The sequence below is a fragment of the Haliotis rufescens genome, unplaced genomic scaffold, assembly GCF_023055435.1.
Source record: "Haliotis rufescens isolate VD_foot unplaced genomic scaffold, xgHalRufe1.0.p SCAF_31, whole genome shotgun sequence".
Taxonomy (NCBI): domain Eukaryota; kingdom Metazoa; phylum Mollusca; class Gastropoda; order Lepetellida; family Haliotidae; genus Haliotis; species Haliotis rufescens.
The window spans coordinates 3,857,934-3,874,861 of record NW_025964013.1 but is presented as its reverse complement, the minus strand read 5'-3'; the positions used below and the strand labels follow the sequence as shown (position 1 = coordinate 3,874,861).

The 16,928-nt window shown below is 41.5% G+C and overlaps 1 protein-coding gene across 1 annotated transcript; it reads left to right on the top strand.

Annotated features, from left to right (window-relative positions):
• Window positions 1–6,553: 6,553 nt before the first annotated feature.
• Window positions 6,554–16,564, top strand: LOC124136806 (mucin-5AC-like). The gene is made up of 13 exons (XM_046502855.2): window positions 6,554–6,596; window positions 8,251–8,370; window positions 8,578–8,688; window positions 9,073–9,285; window positions 10,140–10,214; window positions 10,904–11,023; window positions 11,231–11,341; window positions 11,757–11,969; window positions 12,823–12,897; window positions 13,585–13,704; window positions 13,912–14,022; window positions 14,415–14,627; window positions 15,496–16,564. Exons 1-13 carry the CDS (start codon window positions 6,554–6,556, stop codon window positions 15,846–15,848), a joined length of 1,878 nt encoding a protein of 625 aa, XP_046358811.2. The 3' UTR covers window positions 15,849–16,564.
• Window positions 16,565–16,928: the final 364 nt, after the last annotated feature.

The window sequence follows — 16,928 nt, the reverse complement described above, 5'->3', positions numbered from 1 at the left end:
TTGATTATGTTGATATATTGATCTTCTCAATACACTTCACTTCATGCATGTATATTTTGTTGTTTGTGAGCAAGAGTGATTTCAAACTCTGGTAAAGTTTCTTTTGGACGTCAGTTTATGTTCTGGGGATCTATATAAACCCTATAGAGGTCCTATAGATAGCGACTCTATATAGATTCTACAAAAAAGCAGCACTATAAACAGTATTAAAGTGCAGAGATTTTGATTGCCTGACATCTGCGTAAATCGAACAGTGACAGTTCAACAACATGCCAAGATCAACAGAAGTGCAAAGAAACAACGTCATAGGTCGCTTGCAGGTAGGGGAATCCCGATCAGCTGTAGACGGGGTTTTAGTGTAGCCCCTAGCACCATCACAAGGCTATGGGATCGGTTTCAACAGCATTGATCAACACGTGATCGGCCAAGGTCTGGACGCCCAAGAGTAACCACCCCCGTCCAAGATCGCTACATCCGACTGCGCCACATACGTGAAAGGATGACCATAGCCACCCCAACCGCATCCCAAATACCCGGACTGCGCCGAATCTCCGACCAGACCGTACGAAACCGTTTAAGAGCAGCAGGTGTACGAGCAACACGTCCTGTTCGACGCATCATATTGAGTCGACAACATCGTCGACTGTATTGGTGTCGTCAACACAGGGTTTTACCTAAACTGCGATGGAGAGATGGCTGGATCAAGATTTATCCTCCGTCGAGAGGATTGAAGAGCACGAGTCTACAGACTGCGTTCAGGAAGTGGGCAGGTTTCATCGGGGTAGCGTTATGAAGTGGGCGGATATCTCTCATCATGGCAGGACAGGTTTGGTCCATATCAACGGCAATCTTAGGGCTCTACGATACATCAACGACATTCTCCAAACACACGTCCTCCCAATTGCAGCCAACGGCAGTGGTGTATTCCTGCAGGATTACGCTCGACGCATACAACACAGATCACAAGAGCCTGTCTACACAACAACAACGTTAATGTTTTCCGCTGTCCCTCCAGATCCCCGGATTGGAACCCGATAGAGCACCACCGGGATGAATTGGATAGGCGGCTCCGACGACGTCAACCACAACCCAGACGTTGCAGCAGTTGGCTTTTGCGTTGCAGGCCGACTGGCCATGGGCTACCATTCCCCAGGATGTGATTTGCATAGTCGTCTCTTCCATGGGCAGGATATGTCAGGCCGCTATCTATTTCAACGGGGGACATACGCGTTATTGATGATAGCTGAACTTCCCCTTGGACTTTTCCTATGTACAGATAACTGAGATGACTACAATCACCAAGTGTTCTCTCCACAACATTTTGGCTCAATACCTGAAAGGGTTCCTTGTATAAATGTATATTTCTGCCTCACACAAATCTGGCTTTCAATTTTTGAAGAGTATATTTTAGCTGACACCAAGGACGTTTGAAGCGTGACTTTGTGTTGACCCAGTTACCATCACACCTAGGTATCAGCCTCATCCTTCGGTAGTCAAACGGCGATGGGAGGGCATGGGTTCATTCCGTTGTTGCAATATTCAGCAGCAAATGTTGTGTTCTCTGATAATGATGTGTAACGATTCTGTCACGATACATCCAAACACAGGTTTTCAAGGACCTCGTGCACATCGTGCCATGATAACACGTCTCTCTCCTTTAATCATGAGGTCATATAGGGGTTACCCAATCATTATGTAGCAGGATATTTTCATCAGTTGGATGATTTGTTTATACCACCAGACTTAGAACAGTATCATACCATACAATGTTTTCAAGTCAGTGTACTTTGAATTGACGTGACATTTATTACCCTCTTTCTCCAATACATGTTTACAATCTACAGTAACGTATGGTAATCACGAACACGCTTATAACGAACTGACGGATATAACGAACTTACTTTTATGGTCCCGACTATATGCTGTACTTATGCTGTATATATGATTATAACGAACAACGGTTATTACGAACTAAAGTTGGCAGTCCCTTTGAGTTCGTTATAACCTTATGGTCTCCCCACATGTTTTAAAAGTTTCCTTTAGTGAATCAAAGTTGCATTATCGATGCAAGTACAGTAACCTACGTTTATAACGAACACCCTTATAACGAACTGACGGATATAACGAACTGCTTTTTGGTCCGGCCCATGTGCTGTATATATGCTGTATATATGCTTATAACGAACTACGGTTATAACGAACTAAAATTAGTGGTCCCTTTGAGTTCGTTATAACCGTAGTTAACTGTATTCATATCATCAACAGAAATCATCACTTTATGTTTCAGAATCGGTATGTGCTATAAGTGCCTAGTTATTTCAACTCTACTGATTCCCTGAAATGCTTTTGTTCATGAGTGCTTAAATCAATACAACTAATGAACCTAATCGATGACGTAATGTCGAGTCTCCTAAACATAGTATCACACATCAGGTTTTCAGCAGAATGGTCAATCAAAGACCCGTAGACAGCATGTGCTAACATTCGACAACTGAGGGTTCACCAGGATCGTTCAAGATTTCTGAGTACCGATCTGCTTTACAATAGCCTGTTTTACATGTGGACCTCAGTGGTATAATTTGTTCTCAATGGTGTCAAAGATAGCTCTAAGCCAGTCATTTTCGGTTTTTGTGATGGAAAGTTCAAATGAACGTCTTTTCATACAATGGCACAATAGCTAGCATATAATGCCAACGGTGTTATTTCACCTTATATATACGTTATCAGCTACATAGTGTCATTAATATATGACTGCACAAGCGTGTAGTATGTATTTAGTAATAGCCACAATACACCGTAAACTACGACGAAACAGTAACCCGTCATTTGGCATAAAGGTAACTTTACACTGATATATTGTTCACGCTTCAATTCGCAAATGGTTTGGACAGCATGCGTCCAGTCATTATATCGTTAAAGGCCAATGTATCTAATAACATATTTTGATTATCCATGGCACAATAGGGGCGGTAGGGTAGCCTTGTGGTTAAAGCGTTCGTTCGTTACGCCGAAGACCCGGGTTCGATTTCCCATATGGGTACAATATGTGAATGTGATATTGCTGGGATATTGTTAAAAGCGGCGTAAAATATGCTCACTCACTCATTCACTCATGGAACAATACTCGACACACCGCATACAAGTACCAGGCAAAGCCTCAGTTAGCTCCAGGGAGTTTTTTCTCCAAGGATTGTACATACATTGTTATTTACAATGTGAGAGTATTGAAACGTGACAACGCCAGTCGACAGAGAATGGACCAATACCACACTCAATTCATAATTAAAACAGGTCGCCATGTATTTTGTCTCCCGTATACTAAACTACATGTATACCCTGGTGTTTTGTGTTATACATAACAAAGATTGGGGAGATCACAAAACAGCATGACGTGGATCACCAGCAGTATGCGTATCACACGCAGCTCATCGCTTGCATTGAACTAACGGAAATTATTGACCACACTACACCAATCAAGCCTGACAAAACTGAGGCACTGTTAGTTACTCGATCCGTGTCAAGACTACAGTGACACTCTACAGCAATACTACTGAACCGCAAAAGAAACGTCACCATGAATAGATATATGAGAAACCTTACTTATCCAAACAGTATAAACATACTTTGAGACATTAAAAAGATGAAACTTAGCAAAACTTATCATCAAGGTTGAAATTAAAGTGTCAAATGTTCTTAAAGTGAAACACAACACTAGTCTCTGAGAAAACGGCATCAGAAGTCAGTATATCGTGTGTCCGCCATGTGCATTGATGACTGCCGTGCAGCGTCGATACATGGAATGGATGAGGCGAATGATGAAGGCCCCTGACCACATTGACTTGATCAATGTACCGAGCTGCTGTGACACCATTGCCTCTCCTTGGACCGATGTTCTGGAAGACCACAGCGCTGACCCTCTGTACAAGACCAATTCCTACCCACACCATGATGCTCGGACCATCCCATGAGTCTCACTCAACAACACAAGCATCCGAATAATGTTCCCCACGGCGTCGCCAGACTCTCTGCAATCGGCTGTTGATATACAGTAACGGCTCTTGTCTGAGAAGAGGACTCTTCTCCAATGCTGGTGGCGCCAATGCTGGTGCTGTGTTGCCCACTGACGACGGTCCCAGGTTGCTGGCGTGTCCACATGGTCTGTCGAGCAGTTTCCGCTGCAATAACAAAGCGATCGTGAAGATGCTGTCGCACAATCTGATGATCCTGACGTCGGCTGGTGACCCTTGGTCATCTGTAGTGTTAGTGGTCTGGTACCGTTGCTGGAGCGTGTATATGGTCCATACGTGGACTTGAAATGCATTGGCTACTTGCCGGGCGGTTTGTCCAGCTTGCAATCGTCCAAGAGCTTGGTGTCGCTGATTTCTTGTCAGTCTTGGCAGTTCTTGGATTTTTATAGGGCAAGAAATGGGAAATGCATGTGCATTTCAATTTGCACGGAACTCACGTGCATCGGGTGTCTGTGGCCGTTGCTGTGATGCGTTTTGGGCGATCGGTTTTTTTGTCATCTGCTTTGTTTTTTATCATAAAATTTTATTTTTCAGGACAAGGTAATGTTAAAATTTAGAAACTTTGACAAAAATTAAATGATCACTTTTCATGCAATGTTACTTTGGGTGACGTTTCTTTTACGAAATATATACTCTTCAAAAAAAGAAACTTGACATAGATGTAAAACCACTTTTTGCCAAATATCTAAAATAATTATATTAAAATGAGAACCAAATTAGTCAAACAGAAAGATGATGTGTCTTTAATTCGCGACAACACATGCACAGCACATAAACGTAGCGTTTGGGGATCAATTTTACAGCTTCATCCAAACGCAACCACCTGTTAAAAACGTGCAGCACATGATCCTGCATTTAGGCATGCAGGCCCCCCTGCTGAATGGGTATAAAAATCCACATCAACGGCTGTTCATACAAAGTCCTTATAACGGCAGTAGAGGCGGTGACAGAATGCCAAGACTGAATGCAGCTCAACGGAACAACGCCATCGGGAGATTACAAGCTGGAGCAACTCAGCAAGAAGTGGCCAGGAAATTTGGCGTATCCAGATAGACAATCTCCTCACTGTGGACCCGATACAACAACACCAACAGAGTTGACGACAGACCAAGGTCAGGAAGACCAAGGGTGACAACCCAAGCACAAGATCGATACATCCGGCTTCGACACCTCCGAGACCGCACTACCACAGCCACGTCTACAACCACACAGATCCCTGGGGTACGCAGAATATCAGATCAAACGGTACGCAACAGACTGAGGGAGGCTGGACTTTTTGCACGAAGACCTGTTCGACATCACGTAGTGACCCCACGTCATCTGGCGGACCGTCTGCTTTGATGCCAACATAGGGTTAGATGGGCACGTGCAAAGGTGGAGAAATGTACTGTTTACTGACGAGTCCCGTTTCCTACTCACACGTGCTGATGGGCGCGCACGTGTCTACAGACGTCGGGGTGAACGTAACGCCCCAAACTGTGTGCAGCAGGTTGTCCCATTTGGCGGTGGGAGTGTCATGGTATGGGCCGGAATTCATAACGATGGTAGTACGCCTCTCGTGCATGTGGAAGGTGCATTGACAGGTGTGCGTTACAGAGACTTGATCCTACAGCCTTACGTTCTTTCTCACGTCAACGTTCATGGCGGACAGTTCCAGCAGGACAACGCTCGACCGCATATTGGACGTGTTTGTCAGGACTTCTTACAGACATTACCTTGGCCAGCCCGGTCACCAGATTTGTCCCCGATTGAGCATCTGTGGGACGAGTTGGATCGACACGTTCGCAGAAGGAATCCACCGCCCCAAACACTTCCGGCTCTTCTTGATGCACTTCAGCATGAAAGGCAGCACATCCAACAGCGTGTTATTGACAACTTGATTGCATCTATGGGTCGTCGGTGTCAAGCGGTGATTGATGCACGTGGTGGGCACAACCGATACTGACATTTTCTGTACCCCTGTGACATTAACTGTATCGTGTACGTGTGTCTGTCTAGGTGACACGATTAATGTTTTGAACATTGTGTACATTGATCTTCAAACAGTGTTTCAATTATGGTTTCTGTGTCCTATTTTGAAACAATCGCATTATATTACATTTTGAAAATCAGTGTCAAGTTGTTTTTTTTAGGAGTATATGTATATATACATCATTTACATCATGTCCAAGACGTCAAAATGCCCTACACGATAAACGTGACGGGAGAGATTTACTATTACAAGCTGGCCGATACCTCGAAAGGTGATTGTAGAGATATGTCAAATATCGGCCATTTTGACGTCTTGGACTTGATGTAAATGTATAACGTAAATGTATGACTGACGTACTGAGGCAGTTCTCAACATACCTTTCCCATCTAATGAGGATGTTATCTGAGTATACACTCTTCAAAAAGAGAAACGCACGGGTAGTATGTAGTTCATTGAACCTGACTGAAACAACAAACGTGCAAGTTATGGCATTCGTAACGCATGGTAGTGGTTATAAAAAGGCAAGCATTAGCCAATAACTTGTCATTCGAAAATGACGAGACTCATCGCTGCCGATCGGAGCATAGCCATAGGACGTATCCAAAGAGGGGAATCGCAGCCTTCTGTTGCACGCCACTTCAACGTCCACCACAGCACCATTTGACGTCTTCGTGATCGATACACACAGTTCAATTCCACTGCAGAATGTCCGAGAACCGGCCGACCAAGAGCTACCACCCCTGGACAGGATCGCTACATTCGACTGTTCCACCTACGCCATCGCAATGCCACAGCTAAGGAGACTGCAGGACACATCCCTGGTTTAAGGAGGATATCGGACCATGCTGTCAGGAACCATCATCGCGAGCCTGGAATCCGACCCAGATCCATCGACAGCGACGCTTGCGTTGATGCCATACCTTACAGCCTTGGAATTTGAGAAACTGGAGAGGAGTATGGTTTAGTGATGAATCAAGATTTTTTCTTCACCGACAAGATGGAAGACAACGTGTTTATCGATCGTCGTCGAAATAAGCGTTTTGCCCCACATTGTGTACTTGAATTCGACAATTTTGGTGGCGGTAGTGTCATGGTGTGTGGGGCCTATCCTATACCACGAGATCTGACTTGGTTGTGGTTCAGGGAACTTTGACAGCAAATCTCTACATTAATCAAATTCTTCAACCTCGCTTTCTTCCAATCATTGACCGCCAGATGGAGCTGTTTCAAAAGGACAAAGCTCCACCGCACAGAGCTCGTGTCATGGTAGTCTCCCTGTATAATGCCAACATCAACGACTTTCCCAGGTCGTCGAGATCTCCAGATCTCAATCCAATCGAACACGTGTACTTCAGCGTCTGAAGTAAATAAATGAGCCTTCACCGATGATTGCCATTACTACCCTTGTGTGTACATAACAGGCTTCTCCACTCAAGAATAACTACATCTGATACTAGTACTGTACTCTACTGTAAACATTGCTTTCTACCTGTACATATACTTGTCAGCCACACTCTGTATATCACTTGCTTGATAAGGGTGTTAGAACCTACACCGAAACGTCGCTCTTAATTGTAATAAAAAAGTTGTTGATCCATAAATTCTTATCCTTACTTAGTACTCCAACTTCTAAATACCTATCAAAGAAATGGCCCTGTTTGAAAATCTGGTCATTGACAAGCAATTTCCTGGAACTATATTTGACAAAACGGATCATTGAACGATGTGTTGTGGCACATTTGAAACAATATGATGGTAAATACAACAATCACGATTTATTCCGTTATATCAGTAGTGTAATATTACAACTACACTCATTCGTACCAAGGTTAACACTCCAACTTGTGGAACTACACTCGGGAAGATTTTAGTCTGTATCACCTTCACTGTTGATGAAAATCAGGTGCATTTTGAATGGAACTGGACCTGGAGGTATGACAAGATTTTTCGTACCCTATACAACGGATGGTTGAGTCAACTACAAAAGGAGTCTTTTGACTTGGTCTCTCTCTCTGCCTCTCTCTTTCTCTCTACCCCTATTCTGATTACACTTCGGTGCTACAATTTCAATGGCATTTAGCTGAATAGTTAAGTCTATCAAATGTTTGATCTATTCTGTATCACTGATAAGTAGTTAAAAGTTATTTGTACCCAAAAAAGACCTGAACTAATTGCTAAATATACCACCCAACAAGATGTGATGAGGATATTCATTCTCTTTTATGCTTGAGTTTTGACTTTCTGTTGTAGGAGCATGCACAGACACACAGGGCGGATGTCCGAATTGGGCCAGCTACTTCGAATGTTATCGTGTTTCTTCTCTGAATTGCGACTGTGCTCTTTCCTGCAACACACCATCAGAATGCGACCGTAAGTTTATCCTAGATATGTACACGATTATGTCATCTGGGTATGGAGGGTATCTGGCTTTTGCTACCACTTCCTCCAATTTCTTAAAAGGAGGAAACATCTAAAAGGTATTAGGTGAACATAACAGATATACGGATGACTATTCGACAACTCAAAAACTAAAATCATACAGCAGTCATATTCAACAGTCACATATGCTACTTTCAGCTTCATCAGGAGATACCAGCTGTAACTGTAGACAGTGGGCCAGTGAAGGGAAATGTGAAACAAATCCTGCTACAGTGGCCTCCTGTCCTGATACATGCGCCATTAGGACAAGTGAGCATATGGTTTTTGTTTGTTTGTTTATTTGTTGTTTAACGCTGCAATCAGCAATATTCCGGTCTGTATCCTAGACACACATTGCTCGCGTGACATACTTTTGAATGGTGACTTTACAAAGTGTTGGTGATACAACTGAAGGACAAAATGTCAATACCCTCATTGTCGATTTCGTATATTTTAAGAGACAAATGTAGAAAAGTCTCCTTTGAATTGATACTACCTACTTAAGAATGAATCTTTTCATCGTATTGCAAAAGTAAAAGTAAATGTTGATGTATTGTGTATTACAACGTTCACACTAACTTAATATCATTTATACCTTCAACATTTCCCCTCTTGGGATATCCGACCTAATGCAACAATGTTGTTGTTTTTAAGGTACTGTCAGGTGTCCGGATCCACCGACAGTTACGAATGCGGAGCCCAACGTGGCTGGTGAATACAAAATCTACCAAACTATCACGTTTATTTGCGTGCCCGGTGCGACCCTCACTTCCACATCATCGTACGACAAGGGTATGAAGCACTGCGCAACCGATGGTACCTGGAAGAATAACTTCTATTTCAAGACAAATCCTGTTTGTGTTCAAGGTAAAGTCACGTTTTTATGAACATTTATATATCGTTTCTGGTATTCCTGTATGAATCTTGAAGCATTCTTAACCTGGGAAGGATCATACAATAGGTCAGCGTAGACTGAGGCTATGAGAAAATGAAAACAAAAACAAATGAAAGTTAAATCAAATCCCATACAAAATCCAATCTCATAAAAAAAACTATATGTCACTCCAATACAATACCTCTCTGCTTGAAGACCAGACGACATCTCCACAGGAAGTCGCGTCAGGTGAACTTCCTTATCAACCAGTCAGCCTTGGTGCTTCTAACTTCTCAAAACATATAAGCAGAGGCATTCAGACAAGAACATCAGATCTCGATTTCACTCGGTTTGCGGCGAATGCAGGATATTAAAGTTGCGGCTTTATATTGTTGTGAATATTGCATACATCGACATCAAACCGAGTGTTCTGTGTATGATATATGTGTGTTCTGTGTGGGTTATGCTTTGCTAAGACAGAACATTTTAGATCGAGGTGGTGAGGAAATGTCGGCGAATCTTTCAGAAAACTGACATCTGATTGGCTCAAGAATCCATCTAACCTTCATTTAGATTGGGACGGCAAACTTTGGGAATAATGATATTGAGAAAGAGGAAAAACTCGAATGCCTCAATTTACAGACGAAATGAATGATTGCCACAAAATACCTTAGGAAATTCATGTGAATAATGTAAATGGCACATGTCATGCATGGCATACATCATAATACGTACTTTTAAATTTCGAGGATTAAATACCTATTTTCTACTGTAGCTGACAGCTGCAAATGTCTTGCAATGTTTCATCACAAAGCAGTACTAATTCTCAAGAATTTCCTTTGAATAGCCACACCAGCTCCAACGACCACAACAACCACCACGACTACAACTACAACTACACCGGCTCCTACTACACTATTAGGTAATGTTGTTTCCATTTACATTAAATCTTGACTTGACACACCTGGTGTGATTACCGATTTTCAGTGGCCAATTTCGTATAATTCTCATAGCTATTTTGTCCTTTACGCCAAATGGAACCTGTTTCGGCGGATAATCTACACTGGTCATTATCTTGGATTGACAATTCATATGTGCACATTGATCAAGGAGACTACCATTTATTGTAGATGTGAAACAAATGCATCTGTGTGTGGCAATTGATTGATGGATCAAACGTTTTTGAATAGGGTTTGAAACCTGCAATGTTCCTAAACATACAGCAGTGTGTGGATATGTTTCACAATGAATGGTCCATCCATTATTAACATAATGTATAAAGCGTAATAACCCTGTTTGTACTCTTAATGGTTTGGGTTCCTTGGGCACAGTCAGTGACGGCTACGTATACTTGGTTTGATAGTAACATACAGAGACACAGCTAGGGCTTGTGTTCGGTGGGCCTTCTTCTTTGAAAACTTTCGGAGTCATATTCTGAACACACTTCGGTAATACAATGAAATGGCATTGAGCTCAATAGTTAGGCCTATAAATGTTTTAACCTTTCCGTATCACTGAAAAGTAGTCCAAAGTATAATAAATATACCACACAACCCGATGTGATGGGGATGTTAATTCTCTTTATGTTTGAGTTTTGACTTTCTGTTATAGGAACATGCACAGACACAAAGACCGCGTGTCAGAATTGGGCCAGCTACTTCGAATGTTATCGTAGTTCTTCTGTGAATTGTGACTGTGCTCTTTCCTGCAACACACCATCAGAATGCGACCGTAAGTTTATCCTAGATATGTACACGATTATGTCATCTGGGTATGGAGGATATCTGGATTTTGCTACCACTTCCTCCAATTTCTTAAAAGGAGGAAACAACTAAAAGGTATTAGGTGAACATAACAGATATACGGATGAATATTCGACAACTCAAAAACTAAAATCATACAGCAGTCATATTCAACAGTCACATATGCTACTTTCAGCTTCATCAGGAGATACCAGCTGTAACTGTAGACAGTGGGCCAGTGAAGGGAAATGTGAAACAAATCCTGCTACAGTGGCCTCCTGTCCTGATACATGCGCCATTAGGACAAGTGAGCATATGGTTTTTGTTTGTTTGTTTATTTGTTGTTAAACGCTGCAATCAGCAATATTCCGGTCTGTAACTGTCGTATCCTAGACACACATTGCTCGCGTGACATACTTTTGAATGGTGACGTTACAAAGTGTTGGTGATACAACTGAAGGACAAAATGTCAATACCCTCATTGTCGATTTCGTATATTTTAAGAGACAAATGTAGAAAAGTCTCCTTTGTATTGATACTACCTACTTAAGAATGAATCTTTTCATCGTATTGCAAAAGTAAAAGTAAATGTAGATGTATTGTGTCGCGAATATCTCCAATATCTACATTACAACGTTCACACTAACTTAATATCATTTATACCTTCAACATTTCCCCTCTTGGGATATCCGACCTAATGCAACAATGTTGCTGTTTTTAAGGTGCTGTCAGGTGTCCGGATCCACCGACAGTTACGAATGCGGAGCCCAACGTGGCTGGTGAATACAAAATCTACCAAACTATCACGTTTATTTGCGTGCCCGGTGCGACCCTCACTTCCACATCATCGTACGACAAGGGTATGAAGCACTGCGCAACCGATGGTACCTGGAAGAATAACTTCTATTTCAAGACAAATCCTGTTTGTGTTCAAGGTAAAGTCACGTTTTTATGAACATTTATATATCGTTTCTGGTATTCCTGTATGAATCTTGAAGCATTCTTAACCTGGGAAGGATCATACAGTAGGTCAGCGTAGACTGAGGCTATGAGAAAATGAAAACAAAAACAAATGAAAGTTAAATCAAATCCCATACAAAATCCAATCTCATAAAAAAACTATATGTCACTCCAATACAATACCTCTCTGCTTGAAGACCAGACGACATCTCCACAGGAAGTCGCGTCAGGTGAACCTCCTTATCAACCAGTCGGCCTTGGTGCTTCTAACTTCTCAAAACATATAAGCAGAGGCATTCAGACAAGAACATCAGATCTCGATTTCACTCGGATTGCGGCGAATGCAGGATATTAAAGTTGCGGCTTTATATTGTTGTGAATATTGCATACATCGACATCAAACCGAGTGTTCTGTTTATGGTATATGTGTGTTCTGTGTGGGTTATGCTTTGCTAAGACAGAACATTTTAGATCGAGGTGGTGAGGAAATTTCGGCGAATCTTTCAGAAAACTGACATCTGATTGGCTCAAGAATCCATCGAACCTTCATTTAGATTGGGACGGCAAACTTTGGGAATAATGATATTGAGAAAGAGAAAAAACTCGAATGCCTCCATTTACAGACGAAATGAATGATTGCCACAAAATACCTTAGGAAATTCATGTGAATAATGTAAATGGCACATGTCATGCATGGCATACATCATAATACGTACTTTTATATTTCGAGGATTAAATACCTATTTTCTACTGTAGCTGACAGCTGCAAATGTCTTGCAATGTTTCATCACAAAGCAGTACTAATTCTCAAGAATTTCCTTTGAATAGCCACACCAGCTCCAACGACCACAACAGCCACCACGACTACAACTACAACTACACCGGCTCCTACTACTTTATTAGGTAATGTTGTTTCCATTTACATAAAACTTGACTTGACACACCTGGTGTGATTACCGATTTTCAGTGGCCAATTTCGTATAATTCTCATAGCTATTTTGTCCTTACGCCAAATGGAACCTGTTTCGGTGGATAACCTACACTGGTCATTATCTTGGATTGACAATTCATATGTGCACATTGACCTAGGAGACTACCATTCATTGTAGATGTGAAACAAATGCATCTGTGTGTGGCAATTGATTGATGGATCAAACGTTTTTGAATAGGGTTTGAAACCTGCAATGTTCCTAAACATACAGCAGTGTGTGGATATGTTTCACAATGAATGGTCCATCCATTATTTACATAATATATGAAGCATAATAATCCTCTTTGTACACTTAATGGTTTGGATTCCTTGGGCACAGTCAGTGACGGTTACGTATACTTGGTTCGATAGTAACATACAGAGACACAGCTGGGGCTTGTGTTCAGTGGGCCTTCTTCTTTGAAAACTTTCGGAGTCATATTCTGAACACACTTTGGTAATACAATGAAATGGCAATGAGCTCAATAGTTAGGCCTATAAATGTTTTAACCTTTCCGTATCACTGAAAAGTAGTCCAAAGTATAATAAATATACCACACAACCCGATGTGATATGGATGTTAATTCTCTTTATGTTTGAGTTTTGACTTTCTGTTATAGGAACATGCACAGACACAAAGACCGCGTGTCAGAATTGGGCCAGCTACTTCGAATGTTATCGTAGTTCTTCTGTGAATTGTGACTGTGCTCTTTCCTGCAACACACCATCAGAATGCGACCGTAAGTTTATCCTAGATATGTACACGATTATGTCATCTGGGTATGGAGGATATCTGGATTTTGCTACCACTTCCTCCAATTTCTTAAAAGGAGGAAACATCTAAAAGGTATTAGGTGAACATAACAGATATACGGATGACTATTCGACAACTCAAAAACTAAAATCATACAGCAGTCATATTCAACAGTCACATATGCTACTTTCAGCTTCATCAGGAGATACCAGCTGTAACTGTAGACAGTGGGCCAGTGAAGGGAAATGTGAAACAAATCCTGCTACAGTGGCCTCCTGTCCTGATACATGCGCCATTAGGACAAGTGAGCATATGATTTTTGTTTGTTTGTTTATTTGTTGTTTAACGCTGCAATCAGCAATATTCCGGTCTGTAACTGTCGTATCCTAGACACACATTGCTCGCGTGACATACTTTTGAATGGTGACTTTACAAAGTGTTGGTGATACAACTGAAGGACAAAATGTCAATACCCTCATTGTCGATTTCGTATATTTTAAGAGACAAATGTAGAAAAGTCTCCTTTGAATTGATACTACCCACTTAAGAATGAATCTTTTCATCGTATTGCAAAAGTAAAAGTAAATGTTGATGTATTGTGTATTACAACATTCACACTAACTTAATATCATTTATACCTTCAACATTTCCCCTCTTGGGATATCCGACCTAATGCAACAATGTGGTTTTTTTAAGGTGCTGTCAGGTGTTTGGATCCACCGACAGTTACGAATGCGGAGCCCAACGTGGCTGGTGAATACAAAATCTACCAAACTATCACGTTTATTTGCGTGCCCGGTGCGACCCTCACTTCCACATCATCGTACGACAAGGGTATGAAGCACTGCGGAACCGATGGTACCTGGAAGAATAACTTCTATTACAAGGCAAATCCTGTTTGTGTTCAAGGTAAAGTCACGTTTTAATGAACATTTATATATCGTTTCTGGTATTCCTGTATGAATCTTGAAGCATTGGCTTGTAATGTGTGTATAATCGTCATCGTATTCCTTACCTGAGAAGGATCATAGAAGAGGTCAGAGTAGACTGAGGTTATGAGAAAGAGAAAACGAATAAAAGTTAAAACAGATCCCATACAATATCTAATCTCATAAAAAAACTATATGTCACTCCAATACAATACCTCTGCGTGAAACCTGCAATGTTCCTAAACATACACCATATGAATGATTGCCACAAAATACTGCAATATAAAATCTAATCTCATAAAAAAAACTATATGTCAATCCAATACAATGCCTCTCTGCGTGAAGATCAGAAGACACCTCGTTTCAGACAAGCACATACCTCAATTCGGTATCTCTAATATAATAGGGTAGCTACAAATGGAGACGATAAATGCGTGAAATTATACCATTGTGGATATTGTATACGTCTTGGCATCTGCATTCAAATGGTGTACTATGTACGGTGTTCTTTGTGTGTGTTCTTTGTGAGTTGTACTTTGTTCAAATCGAAATTCCATGAAAGGGAAACATTTGAGAAAGTTAACATCTGAATGGCTTAAGACCCCAATAATCCTTTAGTTCGATTACTTCTTCAGATCTTCATGCATATAGGTATCATTTAGGCGTAAAATATCTGCTTTCAGGGGAAGGATACACAAGCTAAAAAGGTTTTTAGTAGGCTTGCTATCACCATTTGTTCTATTCATAATCGTTGTAGGTAATTTAGCCTGTATAGGTTTTCTGGGACATTGTTCAGTGGCATTCTAGTACTGGATTATACACTAAGCGTTCCTTCTTCCCTCTAACAGATGATCCAACTACAACAGCCACTACTACCACCCCTACAACACCTACTACTACAACAACTACAACGACAACAACTATTGCTCCTACGACAATCGCACCCGTGTTCCTGGCTTCGGTGAACTTCATACAAACCTGCACCCGAGTGGACCAGTCGTTCACCAAACCTAACATTGCACCAGCTGTCACGGTGATCCAGACAATCACCAAGGACACTGTACAGGAGTGTGCGGCTGTCTGTGTGATGATGTCCGAGTGTGCCTACGTAGCGTACGACATACATACATCTGATTGTACGGTTTTGAAGAGTGGAGGGGTCGTTTACAGTGGTGGTGGTGAACTGTGGACAGTGACTTAAGACGATATATTTAGGTTCACACAGGTTTAAAAGGGGCGGTCGAGGGCCTGGTGGTTAAAAGCGTTTGCTTGTCACGCCGAAGACCCAGGTTCGATTCCCGACATGAGTACAATGTGTGGAGCCCATTTCTGGTGTCCCAAACTTTGATATTGCTGGAATATTGCTTAAAGCGGCGTTAAACGATACTCACCCACTCACAGGTTGAAAGCCTGAGAAGAGCGGTTCCAATAAAGGATATGAATAATCTTATGTGCTTGTTGACATTTTACAGTGTTGTTGTTTGCATTAGATATGTTTGCCTGCAAATGAAAAGTAAAATTGAATTTGTTCCGACAAGAGGATCATGTGGAGACAGTATGACATACCTCTGAACCTACGCGATTAGCCATGGAAACGTAGATGTTTAACGTGTCTTGAGGATCCGTGTTGGGCAGGATACTCTCACCTTTTTGCAAAGCACATGCCTTCCGACACGATGTGTAATATATATGTTATCCTATGACTGTTCACAGCGTTAATCCCGGCTCACTCACTCACTGTTTTGGCGAGCAGTGTCACTTAAATTTTTGGAGGGGTAAACGGACCCATCATCAGTTTTATCTATCTCAAAGTTTATCAAACATGAAATATTTAATTATGTATCATTTTCGTTGTATTTGCGACATAATAAAAACATTTTTTTAATTTTTCGTAGACATTTCATCGATCTGACGAAGGCAATACAACGTCTTAAATGTAATATTAAAATGGTTATTCCTGAATAAATCATTCAAATACAAATACATCTTTCCTTTGATCAACATGCAATGACGAAGATTCACGTATGTCACCAAGCCTGTTACACTTCCTCTAACCCATGATAATTCCGGGTAAGGATATCGGTTCCCAGCGATCGATGTTTGTTGTAAGAGGCGACTAAATGGATCGGGTGGTCAGGGTCGATGACTTGGCTGGTGGAACGTCTTCTTATCTCTTGCCTGGGTGGATGCGCAAGGTGTCATTCACTGGATTGTCTGGTCCAGAGTTGATTATTTATGGACCGCTGTCAAATAACTGGAATATGTCCCAGTGCGCCGTTAA